This window comes from Pararge aegeria, chromosome 26, assembly GCF_905163445.1.
Source record: "Pararge aegeria chromosome 26, ilParAegt1.1, whole genome shotgun sequence".
NCBI lineage: Eukaryota > Metazoa > Arthropoda > Insecta > Lepidoptera > Nymphalidae > Pararge > Pararge aegeria.
This window is the reverse complement of record NC_053205.1, coordinates 7,210,623-7,224,167: the sequence shown is the minus strand read 5'-3', so window position 1 is coordinate 7,224,167 and position 13,545 is coordinate 7,210,623. Positions and strand designations below refer to the sequence as shown.

At 39.5% G+C, this 13,545-nt stretch overlaps 1 protein-coding gene across 1 annotated transcript in view; it reads left to right on the top strand.

Moving 5' to 3' along the window:
• The window catches only part of LOC120635097 (putative U5 small nuclear ribonucleoprotein 200 kDa helicase), a 64,682-nt gene that overhangs the window by 14,988 nt on the left and 36,149 nt on the right, over positions 1 to 13,545 (top strand). The window contains exons 9-18 of the mRNA XM_039906014.1: positions 120 to 250; positions 1,982 to 2,171; positions 3,158 to 3,291; positions 3,862 to 4,059; positions 5,545 to 5,689; positions 6,353 to 6,489; positions 8,247 to 8,353; positions 10,958 to 11,075; positions 12,163 to 12,260; positions 13,099 to 13,261. Coding sequence (XP_039761948.1) covers positions 120 to 250; positions 1,982 to 2,171; positions 3,158 to 3,291; positions 3,862 to 4,059; positions 5,545 to 5,689; positions 6,353 to 6,489; positions 8,247 to 8,353; positions 10,958 to 11,075; positions 12,163 to 12,260; positions 13,099 to 13,261 — 1,421 coding nt within the window. The remainder of the gene's footprint in view (positions 1 to 119; positions 251 to 1,981; positions 2,172 to 3,157; positions 3,292 to 3,861; positions 4,060 to 5,544; positions 5,690 to 6,352; positions 6,490 to 8,246; positions 8,354 to 10,957; positions 11,076 to 12,162; positions 12,261 to 13,098; positions 13,262 to 13,545) is intronic.

Below are 13,545 nucleotides of genomic sequence, written 5' to 3'. Positions count from 1 at the left end.
TCACCGTTAAAAATTTTCACTTGGCAACTCATATAAACTAAATTGTCTATGGTTCTTGCCACAAGCTGTGGTATTTTGTGTTTAAATATAAAAAAAAAATATTCTTTTTTTGTTTAAAGTATTATACTGCACGAAGCTGGCCTCGTCCCAGTCGGAGAGTGAGCGGGCCTCCATACGCGAGGAGATGGCTAAACAGCCGCACCTGCAGAAGATTCTGGCTCAACTGGACACTGGAAAAGGAGAGGACGAGGTATGGAACAAGTTTAATTAAAAAACCCACTGACCTTTCAGTCAGTCAGTTAATGGATAGAAAGTATATGGTTGTTAGTTATCTTCTATAGGTATATATATGTGTTGATTCTAATGAATACCTTCTATGGGCTCCACGAAAACAAGTAGTCTCATTTATTTATTTTTTATTTATCATTTATTTGCAGAAAACATGTCAATTATAGATGTTAAAAAAAAAATTATACAGAACAATGTTTAGCCCATTTAAAGGCATGCAAATCTTAACTTAAAAATAATTAATGACATTCAGAATTAGATTAATTACAATTAATTTCATTAAGGCTATATAATAATAATTATGTTTTCATTTATTTAGCTTAGTTTATTCAGAGATAAATCCGTTAAATGTTCGCACAGCAATAGGTACAGAGTATACACAATCACAGAAGTTAGAAATAGGCAGAAGATGATAAAAATTTGGAAAATCCAAAAGTGCACGACTCATAATGCTCATTTAATTATCAAATATTGAAAAAAAAAAAAAAAAGGAAAAAAAAATATATTTTATACAATACAAATATATTTTAAACAGCTGTACTAGGAAAGTGATGCACAGGCGCCCCTGGTGGAATAAAATGTACATAATATCTATAGATATAGATATATCACCATCCATGTTAATTTTACATTGATAAATATAGATATACAGTCTTGCAGTTTTCGTTTTTTATTAATTGCAATTAAACTACACTGAATTAATTAATCATTCGCATTCAGTGACCTACAATCGTCGATTAGAATTTAAAAAAAAAAATATTTAACCCAAATAATGGATTTTTTCACAAGTTAGAGTATTTTCGGGTTTCACACATGACGGACAGGAAATTTTTTTGACCTATTTTAGTGTTTTTTTCCAATTCTATTGCAGTAAATCAATTTTTAAAAGTATGGAATTAATCTCCATTAAACTATCTCGACAATAGTATGCAAAATATCTTGATTCCGTGAACTAACAAGGTTATAATAATAAAAATAGCCGCCGAAATGAGGCGAAAAAAATTTTTCCTCATTTTCGATCGTAAAGCACTCTCTGATGCTTCGCATCATGAGTCGTGCAACACCATCCTAAATAAGCAGGAGTATAGAGTGACAGTTACAAGCAAAGATGTGCGGTAATAGATGAACGTATGGCAGAGCGATAACGACAAGTGGCAAGCGACACAGGTGTTGCGTGGATTGACAGACTTCTCATGCCTTTGAGAACTCTCAGGCATGCACAGTTCCTCAAGATGTTCTCCTTCACCGTTAAATATTCTCGCCAGGCAACACATATAAGCTTAGTTGTCTATGGTTCTTGCCACAACGTGTGGTATTTTGTGTTTGTATTTTCATTTTAAATTTTTCGTATGGATTTGAGGTTATTACAAAAAACCGAATTTATATTTTTTTCATCTGTCAGTTTACTTACGAGTCTCCTAGAGTTCACGTTCCACCGAATCGGTGTCGTAACTTTACGACGGCGCCTAACGTCGTTGGGCATCGCATAAGAGTTCGTGAAACGTATTTTTTGTCAAGGAAGGTGATTCCTCTATCAAATAGGAGAATCCTAGGTTTAGAGAAAACAGGTATAAGTCTCCTAGAACATGTTACCATCGCTCTGCATGTTGGGCTTTCACTCCCTCTGTACTATAAGAGCTCAGCCCTGCAGATGATCATGAACATGTTAACTGAACGTGGTTTGTGTCCATAGACAATGGAGCAGTCGGAGCAGCCGCGCAAACGTCACAAGGCGGGCCAGGAGCCCACTACCTGGGGTGGAACTGTGGGCGGAGCGCGGAAGGTTCTCCAGCTGGAAGAGTTGGTGTTCGCAGCTGGCGCGCACTTCATGGCCAACAAGCGATGCCAGCTGCCACCTGGAAGCTTCCGAAAACAGCGGAAAGGTATGTGGAGTGTTCTAGAAGATGCAAGAACAGCCCACCAGCTGGGTGGAGCGCGCAAGATGCTGCAGCTAGATGAGTTGGTTTCATGACCAACAAGAGACGCAAGCTGCCGCCTGGGAGCTTCAGAAAGCAGCGGAAAGGTATGTGGAGTGCTCTGGAAGATGCTAGAACGGCCCAGCAGGTCTCCAGCTGGGTTAGAACCTTGGGCGGAGCGAAGGTGCTGCAGCTAGAAACTGCAGTGGAGGAGTTGGTTTCATGGCCTAATAGCGATGCCAGCTGCCACCTAGAAGTTTGCGGAAACAGCGAAAAGGTATGTGTAGTGTCCAGCAGGAGGCCAGCTCGGTTGGAACCTTGGGCAGATCGTCCAAGGTGCTCTAGGTGGAGGAGTTGGTTCATGGCCAACAAGCGATGCCAGCTGCCTCCTGGGAGCTTCGGGAATCAACGCAAAGGTTCGTGGAGTGGATGAGAAGATGCTAGAACTGTCAAGCAGATCGTCACTTAGGTTGAAACCTTAGACGGAGCGGCGACTTACTCCGCGTATAAGTCATCCCTTAAAGATAGTTAAGACCGCTAATTGCTTATAAGGCACAACTTTTAAAAATTTTAGAGGTGCTGCCTATGTTCCTTATGTGCTGTTAAAAGTAAGGTAGAATAATTAACCTTACCTTTAACAGCACATAAGGAACATGGTTACAACAACAATACTTAATTTTCCATTTTAATACCCACTTCGTTATGACTTTACGAACGACTTTAACAGATTGTTTTCTTAGACCAGTGCGCGTTTGGAACCCTCCTAACTTTTGTTTTAGGTCAACGAATGCAGTTATCACCATCACTTACATTAGTGTTATATGTTTAATTTATGAACGCTTCATAAGTGCCTGTGACAAGGTCTACATGAATAAAACATTTTTGAATTTTGAATTTTTCAGGTCTACATGAATAAAACATTTTTGAATTTTGAATTTTTCGAATACTTCCAGGTTACGAAGAAGTCCACGTGCCAGCATTGAAACCCAAACCGTTTGAAGATGACGAAACCTTGGTGGCGATAGAGAAGCTACCCAAATACGTACAGCCAGCCTTTGACGGGTTCAAAACTCTGAATAGGATACAGGTAAGTGAGACCGAAACTGTGAAATACCCTAACACTGTCCTCCGAATTTTTGGAATGACAAACAAAGGCTGCTTGGAAGCATCCGGCTCCACTTTCATCTCTCACAAAAGAGAAAAATAAATGTTAAAATGTTAATTGTTGATTTTGGAAACGAGCAACTGCTTGAGTTTCTTGCCGGCTTCTTGTCGCTAGAATCTGCCTTCCGAGCCGATGGTAGAGTATAGTATACAAACAGATAGACTTAACTTTTCAAAAGTGCTTATATTGGGCCTACTCGGAATAAATGAATTTTGAATTAAAAAGAACATTATTACCAGGTACTTAAAGTTTATAATTGCGAATGTGTTGATGGATACTTAACCATTTGTTTTGCGGACGGTGTTCTGCGTGTTGATTGAAAACGCAACTTATAAAACTTCAAAGTAATTCCGAGACTTCATTCTTCTTGCTTACGATTAACCGAGTAAAGAAAGTTCTAGACTCTGAAGTGGTTTAAAAGAGCCCGAGTCATTCTGCTCTGAGAGCGAAGCGAAGCAACATCTAGTTATTAAAAAAAATAACTTGTTCCAGAGTCGCATATCTAAAGCCGCATTAGAAACGGACGAGAACCTGTTAGTGTGCGCGCCCACCGGCGCTGGTAAGACGAACGTGGCGTTGCTTTGCGTGCTCCGCGAGGTCGGCAAGCACGTGAACGACGACGGCACTGTCAACGTGAACGACTTCAAGATGATCTATGTGGCGCCCATGAGATCGCTGGTGCAGGAGATGGTGAGAATCAGTTTCTTGCTTTTGTTTCTTTTTTTTCTTACCGAACTAGGCTCGAAATTCCGATTAGGTATCCACCAATGCTGCTGACTTAGTCAACTGTCGCGTCAGCCAGCAAAGTTTGTTAAATGGTGTCAGCAGCGTCTAGATTGTATCAAAAGTGCCTTATACGTTCTTATTTAAATAAATATTTATTTGACTTTCATCTCTCAGTTTCGTGTTTTTTTTTCTTAATGAACTTTAGGCACGAAATTATACCTGCAGCGGAATAATATGATGTTTCTTACTTAGTCAACTGTCGCGTCAGCTAGGACAGTTTGTTAAATGGTGTCAGCAGCGTCTAGATCTGTATCGGCCCTAAATATTATGAAAATTAAGCTTAATTTGCTATAGTCCGCGAAAAGCAGGATAATCTGTATGGTGTAATTTATAATTTATAGGAGATGTTGACTTTATTTTTGATTTGTTGATTGTTGGTGCGAAACGTGCGTAGAGGGTACATTGCCGAAGAACTGTTTGGTGTGGAGTATAAGGATTGAAGAAATTATAAATTACACCATACAGATTCTCCTGCTTTTCGCGTGGTATAGACAAAGTAACGCCTGCTTCTATCCAATATCGGCCGTAAAGTTTATCCACTACCCGACGGGTGAGCCATAGTTAAGTTAACATGGTTCGTTAATTATCAGAACTTACTACTATGTACCGATTTTGTATGTAATGAACGCGTCAAAAGTGCCATATATGTGCCTATTTGAATTAAGAAATATATGTGACAGTCAGCGAAGACGTTCTTTAAATGGTGCCAGCAGCGTCTATTTGTACCGGTCCTGAAGTTAATGTCTTTCTTACCAGCAGCCAGCCAGTGAGGTCCTTTAAAAGTTTGATGTGCGTTTAACTACACTGTGTTCAAAGTGCGCTCCCGATCTCTCAACTTTATTTTACACTAGCTGACCCGCGCAACTTTGTCTGCACCAAATCGGTTATTACAGGTTTCAACATCTTAAAAAAAACATAGAAACTTAAAAACATAGAACAGCGCCGCCAGGTCCAGTTTATTTCCAAACTATATTTTACGATTATGTCTTTTATCTCCGACAATATCATTAAAACTAGACAATACATGCTTGATAGTAAATACACTTTCGAATAGAAGAGAATTAATAAAATCGATTCAAATTTAACTTAGCTATGAAGTAAAATTGATAAAAAATTTCATCCCATTTCCCGGAGGAAACTTATTGTTTATCGGGATACGATACGTTGACCCTGAATATTAGCTACCACTATACCGAATTTAATTTAAATCCGATCAGTAGTTTTCACGTGATGCCCGGACAGAAAGACAAACAGACAAAATGAAATAAAAACTTGTTTTGGACTCAGTATCGATTGTAAAACATCCCCCGTTCAACGTTTTTAAAATATATTAAATGTACAGAAATCTTTCAGTTACAGTTTTATTATAAGTATAGATTATGCCAACAGGTAGGCAACTTCAGCAAGCGGCTGTCGGCGTACAACATGAAGGTGTCGGAATTGACAGGTGACCACCAGCTGACAAGAGAACAGATCGACGCGACGCAACTTATCGTCTGCACTCCAGAGAAATGGGACATCATCACAAGGAAAGGTGAGAGTTTTTGAAAGATTACAAAATTATAGGTCGATGCAAATGCAACATAATACCGGCCCAGAGTGGCGTGCACAGGGTTTTTGACCAGGGTATGCACAGAGAAGGCAGATGCCATAAAATGGAACAATCCTTCGCATTAATGAGTTATACAAAAATTTTAGGGTATGCAAAGCTTTTGTGCATGTATGAAGTGCACGCCACTGCCGGCCCATTACAGAGCACGGAAACTCATATGAGAAGTTCCGGTTTCTACACAACCCTAAATGGATATACTGTCTGTTAGTCCGGTCCAGATAATGAAAGTAAGAATGGAGTTGGCGTGTCTGTATCACCTTATATTATCAAAAAGGCCGAGGATAGAACAGGATGGAAGGCTGTAGTAAAAATCGCTACGAATAATAAATAATAATAAATAAATATACTATGACAATACACACATCGCCACCTAGCCCCAAAGTAAGCGTAGCTTGTGTTATGGGTACTAAAACGACTGATGAATATTTTTTTTATGAACAATATGCATAAATACTTAGAGTATACATATAAACACCCATTTACTCTCATCATTTTTCCTAATGCGCCAAAAGAGGTATAACTTTAGAAACATTTCCCATTTGTGGTGTGAAGGTTCCGCTTCATGGTTCATGTGTTGCCCACCAGGTGGCGAGAGGTCGTTCACGAATCTGGTGCGCCTGATCATCATCGACGAGATACATCTACTCCACGACGAGAGGGGACCAGTTCTCGAAGCCCTGGTGGCCAGGACCTTGCGCACTGTTGAACACACGCAAGAACAGGTATTTAAATTTAACTCACTCTGCAGGCCTAGCACAGACAGGAGATAAAAATCACATCCCCCGATTATATCTCCTGACAAGTAATATAAATAAATCCCTATCCCTACTAATATTATTGACGGCCGATTGGCGCAGTTTGCAGCGACCCTGCTTTCTGAGTCCAAGGCCGTGGGTTCGATTCCCACAACTGGAAAATGTTTGTGTGATGAGCATAAGTGTTTTTCAGTGTCTGGGTGTTTATATGTATTTTCTAAGTATTTATTTATATATAATTCCTAAAAATATTCATCAGTCATCTTAGTACCCATAACACAAGCTACGCTTACTTTGGGGCTAGATGGCGATGTGTGTATTGTCGTAGTATATTTATTTATTTATTTATTTATTATAAATGTGAATGTAAGTTTGTTTGTTACGCTTTCACGCAAAAACAACTCAACCGATCCTCATGAAACTTTGTACACATATTCTTGGAAGTGTTAGAAGTAATATAGGATACTTTTTATCCGGATCTTAAGCTCGGTTCCTTTGGGAGAGGGGATGAGTATTTGACGATTTTACACCATAACTCTGACAAATTATAACCGATTTAAATAATTATTTTTGTACTTCAGAGGTTATAATATGTGTTTAATTTTGCCCAAACTGTGGTTGGAGATAGATGCCAGAACTCCTCAGCGGACAGCAGCAAACCCCTAATTTTTTTTTTTAGAGCCACATAGAAAAACAAAATCAAACGCAGACGAAGTCGCGGGCAATAGCTAGCTAGCCATAGCTAGTATAAATATAAATAAACTACGACAATACACACATCTCCATCTAGCCCCAAAGTAAGCGCAGCTTGTGTTATGGCTACTAAGATGACTGATGAATATTTTTATGAATATAATACACATAAATACTTATAACATAAACACCCAAACAATGAAAAACATCAACGCTCATCACACAAACAGTTTTCAGTTGTGGGAATCGAACCCACGGCCTTGGACTCGGAAAGCAGGGTCGCTGCACACTGCGCCAACCGGCTGTAAAATATAATCCTCGTTTAATCCTGCTAAAGCACGGGAAAAGGGAAAAAGAGAAGTTCACCACCGTTTATTAATACACATATTATTTGCACTTGTGCGCCAGTGCTCTGAGAGTTGATAAAGCTGTGTGAGAAGATAAATTTATATCCTTCCCCCGGGAATATAATTGTCTCCTGCCCATGCTAGCCGTGCAGGGGATAAAAATCATATATCAAAAGAAGCATATTTATTCTTCCACACAAACTAATTTAACACATTCTAAGTGTTTACTTACGACAACCCTATTGGAGATAAAAGACCGACACGCGCATAGTACCTACGCTACGCGAAATTTTGCATGTGATTTTAAATTTTTATACTGATCTCTTTCAGTAAAAACTATGGCAGTGGTTTACTCAAAAACTATTAGCGTTTCGGTTTCGCAGATAAGTCTCAGAGGCAACAAATAATGTACAGCGGCGTGCACAGAGGGTATGCACAGGGCGTGCAGATGATACAAAATGAAGAAAATCTCCAGTACGAGTTGCAAAAAACTCAAGGATAGGCATTGTAAGAGTTTTAAAAAGCCTACCCTTAAGTTTTTAAAAACTCGTACTGGAGATTTACTTTATTTTATATCATCTGCATACCCTGTTCATACCCTCTATGCACGCCACTGATAATGTTCCTCTAAAGCCTGCGAAGTATTATTACGGTTTTTATTTACACGTTGTATATTTGCCCTAGGTGCGTTTGGTGGGACTCTCCGCCACGTTGCCGAACTATACAGACGTTGCGGCCTTCCTGAGGGTGAAGCCTGAAAAGGGACTTTTCTACTTTGACAACTCGTTCAGGTAACAGTTACTGTGTACTCTTATTATTATTTCATTGTAATATTTGTTTAATATCTTTATATATATATATATATATATATATATATCCGTGCCGCGAAACTACAGTTTTTTTAACGATCGATGCACCAGTGTCCGTGCCGTCTGCCGAAAGCGAGAAAAACACTCGCTGAAATATGTAATGTATTATTTGTTTTGTTTCTCATTTCTCAACCATTCCATAAAAATGTGCCACAGCGAAGCGTGGCAGGGTACAACTAGTATATATATATATATACGTATATATATATATATATATATATATACGTATATATATATATACAGGGTACAACTAGTATATATACATATTAATACATTACATATTTCAGCGAGTGTTTTTCTCGCTTTCGGCAGACGGCGCGGTCACTGGTGCATCGATCGTTAAAAAAAACTGTAGTTTCGCGGCACGGATATGTGACTGATGCGAAAAATAGATAAAACAATTCTTGATGCGGATTTTATATCATGCTAAAATTTCAGCTGGATCGGTGCAGAACTTTTAGAGTTTTTGAAGCGTACACAAACCAACATAACATTTTTATATATGTATATAGATTTCTTACACGCAGTATATCACTGAACTCCTCCTAGACGAATGGACCGATTTGAATGCATTTTTCGGCATGCATTTGGGTGCGTGCGTGCGGGTCATCTCCAAGCGGCCAATAGGCCGGTCGGGGGTACGGGCCTCGAGGCAACGCCTCCTTACCCGGGTCATATTCGCACGGCAGCTACGCTGCCCTGGTATTTGTTGTTTTAGCCTCTTTGTAGGGGCTAGGGCCCGCCATCATTGGCTTTGGGCCTGTTGGTTTGTCGTGTCCGTGAAATGACCCTTCGTCACTGTCAGCGAAGTCGTCGTCGGCGCGCGCGTGGATTTTATTAATTCCGATGGGCCTCGCGTCATCGATGTCACCATTTGTGCCTCCGCGTTGTCGCGCTGGCGGGGGTGCTTGGTGGAGCTCTCGAGGTAGTGGACGCCCTGTTATAGGTCTGTCCAGCGCTGGGGCTATTCCGTGGAGGTTTTCGCACGAGCCGTAGTCTGCGTGAGCGAACATGCGGAGTGCGATTGTGCGGACGAAAACCTCCATGGTAGGCGTCCTAGTGTCTCGATGGATGACGTCATTTCTGACGTACCTTGGAGCTCCTACAATCAGGCGCAGGCACTTGTTCTGCTGAACCTGTAGCCGGTCTTTTTGGTGGGCCGAGCAGAGGGCAAACCAGGCTGGGGCTGCGTTCGTTAGGCGTGAGCGCATATATGTTCCGTAGAATCTCAGTTTGGTCCTAATTGGCAGTCTGGAACTTAGGACTTGGTGCAACATCGACGCGGCTGCCTGTGCATGGTTCACTGCATGATTGACCACACTCACCATGCTAAATGTCGCGTTCATGTGGCACCCTAGGTAGCGAACTGAGGTCTGCCACGCTATGTCCTGGCCTCGGAGTTGGAGTTGACGCAGTGGCTTCCGCACGTCTTACCCACGTTGACAGCCATCCTCCATCTGTCCAGCCATTCTGGAAGCAGGCTCAGCAGACGTTGCATTCGGTTGATAGCGACGAGTTGGTGAAATGATGACGCAAAATATGCACTGTCATCCGCATAGAGCGACAATATTCGTCTTCCTCCCCATCGCGCAGGTGTCCGGCGAGAGTAGGGATGTCATTTGTATACACCGCGTACAAACACGGTGACAGGCAGCTGCCTTGCGGTACTCCGGCACGTATTGGACGCGGCTGGTATTCAGCGCCCTCTACGGAAACATAGAAGGTTCTAGCTTCCAGGATTGATGCCACTATTCGTACGATTGCGAGTGGCAAGGTTGTTTGGAGGAGCTTCGCCAGAAGGTCGTGATGAAACTTGTATGCTTGAGAGTTCTACATAATGTTCTCAAAGGTGTGTGGAGTCCACCAATCCGCACTGGGCCAGCGTGGTGGACTTGGGCCTAAATCCTTCTCACTGTGAGAAGAGATCCGTAACCTGTAGTTGGACCCGTGATGGGTTGATATGATGATGACGATGATGAAATTAATTATTATTTAAAAACTTAATTATTATGAATATAAAAATATACAATGTGTAACCAAATTACGAAATAATGTTGAAGGATGCATAAGTATATTTCATAAGGAATCAACCTGTAAAATATTATAACAAAAGAAGCATATTTATTTTTCCATACAAACGAACTCGAAATATTCTAAGTGTTTACTTGTGACAACCCTATTGAAGATAAAAGACGGACTCGTGCATAATACCTACGCTACACGACGCGCACGTGATAAAGTGACAGGAGACACTTGATTTTCATTTTGCATGTGATGATAGGGCTGTATCTGATTTCTTTCAGTGAAAACTATGGCAGTGGTTTACTCAAAAACTATTAGCGTTTCAGTTTCACAGATAAGTCTCAGAGACAGTATATAATGTACATCTAAAGCCTGTGAAGTATTATTTCGGTTTTTATTTACACGTTGTATATATATATATATATATATATATATATATTTCTTTCAACCTTATTTATGAGGGATATTGTTAAAGCACTTTAAAGAAAAATGTTTTATTTGTAGGCCGGTCGCCTTAGAGCAGCAGTACATCGGTGTAACGGAGAAGAAAGCGCTCAAGAGATTCCAGGTTATGAACGATATAGTCTACGAAAAGGCGATGGAACATGCTGGAAGGAATCAGGTACAGTCGCGGATAGATGGAATGTTAAAGGAGTGCCCAAAATTCAAAAATTAAAAATTCAATATTCTTGTATTTCAAGTAGGCCTAGTTTATAAGCACTTTTGAAACGTCAAGTCAGTGTTTGTAGTGACTCTACCACCGGTTCAGAAGGCAGATTCCACTGAGAAGAGCCGACAAGAAACTCAACAGATTGGCTCTTAGCTTCACCTATATGTTTGTAACCGACTCCTTTGGATTTGATTTTGACCCTCTTCAAACTGTCTGATTTCGTTCAAACTTTGTAGATATATCGATATCAAATCAATCAAATTAGTGTATTGACATCGGTGTCAATACACTAATTTGATTTGATTATTCCATTTGCAAAATAAGATTATTGTTAATCTATATAATTTTCATTTATGGTCGATAATGCAATAATGATGTTAATTTAAATTTATCTTTAGCAAATTTCTCTAATATTAACGAATTTGAATGGGTTACCAATTAATTTTGCTCTAATAAAAATTAATAGTTTATAAAACTAAAAAAAAATACGCTTCCATAAATCATAATAATAATGGTTATTATTGTAAATGTAACTCTTAGATAGTTGATGGAATATAAATAAATAAATATACTACGACATTACAGACAAGGCCATCTAGCCCCAAAGTAAGCGTAGATTGTGTTATGGTTACTAAGATAACTGATGGTTGGAGAAATCCAAAAAATTCAATATCATAAAAATTGGTCCAGCCTTTCTTGAGTTATAAATAGTGTAACTAACACAACTTTCTTTTATATATATAAATACTTAGCTATACTATAAAGTAACGTTTGTGAGTTTGTGACGTTGTAAATGGGAAATCTCTGGATCTACTGAACCGATTTTCAAAATTATTTCACCAATAGGAAGCTACGTTATTGCAAAGTGTCATAGGCATATTAACCTGTAAACTCAAAAGAACTTTTCGTGGGAGTGAATTAAGATATTTTTGACTTTGAAAGCAGCAGCGTTCTCTGTGCTACTAATACCATCTACAGCACTGTACCATTATATAATTAATATTATGATAGGCTATTAATGAATGATACATTATCACAGATTCTGGTCTTCGTGCATTCGCGTAAAGAAACGGGGAAAACTGCGCGCGCCATTCGAGATATGTGTCTTGAAAAGGATACGCTTGGACAGTTTCTCAGGTGAGATGTCATTATAGTTTAGTTTTCTCCCTGGTGGAAAACGTTCCGTTCCGTGGGTATATCTGTGTGTCTAACATCATTGTGTATCTTGAGTGAAAAATTTCATCAGGGTACATCTTAGAGTCAGAGGTTATCTGGATGTATTTATGGTTCAAACATCTGTGTCTAAGTGACAAATTTCACTAGGGTGCGGCAGTGCATAAGTTTGCCTAGTTGCATCTTTGAGTCAAACATCAGTGACTATCCAAGTGAAAAATTTCATTGTGGTGTGTCAGAGAGCCAGAATTTATCTAGTTGCATCTGTGGGTTAAACATCAGGGTCTTTCTAAGTGATGTATTTCGTCAGGTTGTGTCTGAGTGCCAAAGATTATCTAGTTGGTGCAACTAGATAATCTTTGGTCTGAGTGGCAAAGTTTATCTAGTTGCATCTGTGGGTCAAACATCAGTGTTTATCTAAGTGAAAAATTTCATCGAGGTGTGTCAGAGAGCCAAAGTTTATCTGGGTGTATACAGTGTCAAACGTAGGTGTGTATCTGAATGAAAAATGTCATCAGGTTGTGTCAGAGAGCCAAAGTTAACTTTGCCAGAGCCAAAGTTTATTCGGGTGTATCTTAGTGTCAAACATCAGCGAGTGACAAATTACATCAGGATGTCTGTGTGCCAAAGCTCATCTGTGTATCAAAAATATAGTCTGCATCTTATAATTGATAATTGATTTATTTGATTTGATTTGATTGATTGATGATTAATTATTTTATTAGTATAGATTTAAATTATATACTATGGAAGGGTTACACACCATCTTATTAAATATAATATAATCTTATCATAATTACAGGGAAGGTTCAGCGAGCGTTGAAGTACTCCGAACAGAAGCTGATCAAGTAAAGAATCCGGAGTTGCGTGAACTGCTGCCGTACGGTTTCGCCATACATCACGCGGGGATGAGTCGGGTGGACAGGACTCTAGTCGAAGATTTGTTCGCTGATAGGCATATACAGGTGAGAATTTTATATGGAAAATTAGCTATTCTTCCGCGTTTATTACGATTCTTCACAAATCCGGTTCCGGTTTTTACAGAATTTGTGAAAGACCGTAATAATCGCAAAAGAACGCCGGCAACAGTTAATACTACTGTTCAATAAATAACAATATGGCCATGAGAAAATCTAACAATGGTTTACAAAATATGTAATAGACAAGACTGTACGGGAGCTTTTGTGATGTGCTCGAACGTAACTACAGGAAGATCTTCCTCCAAGCGCATATTCGTGGTATTCGTTCG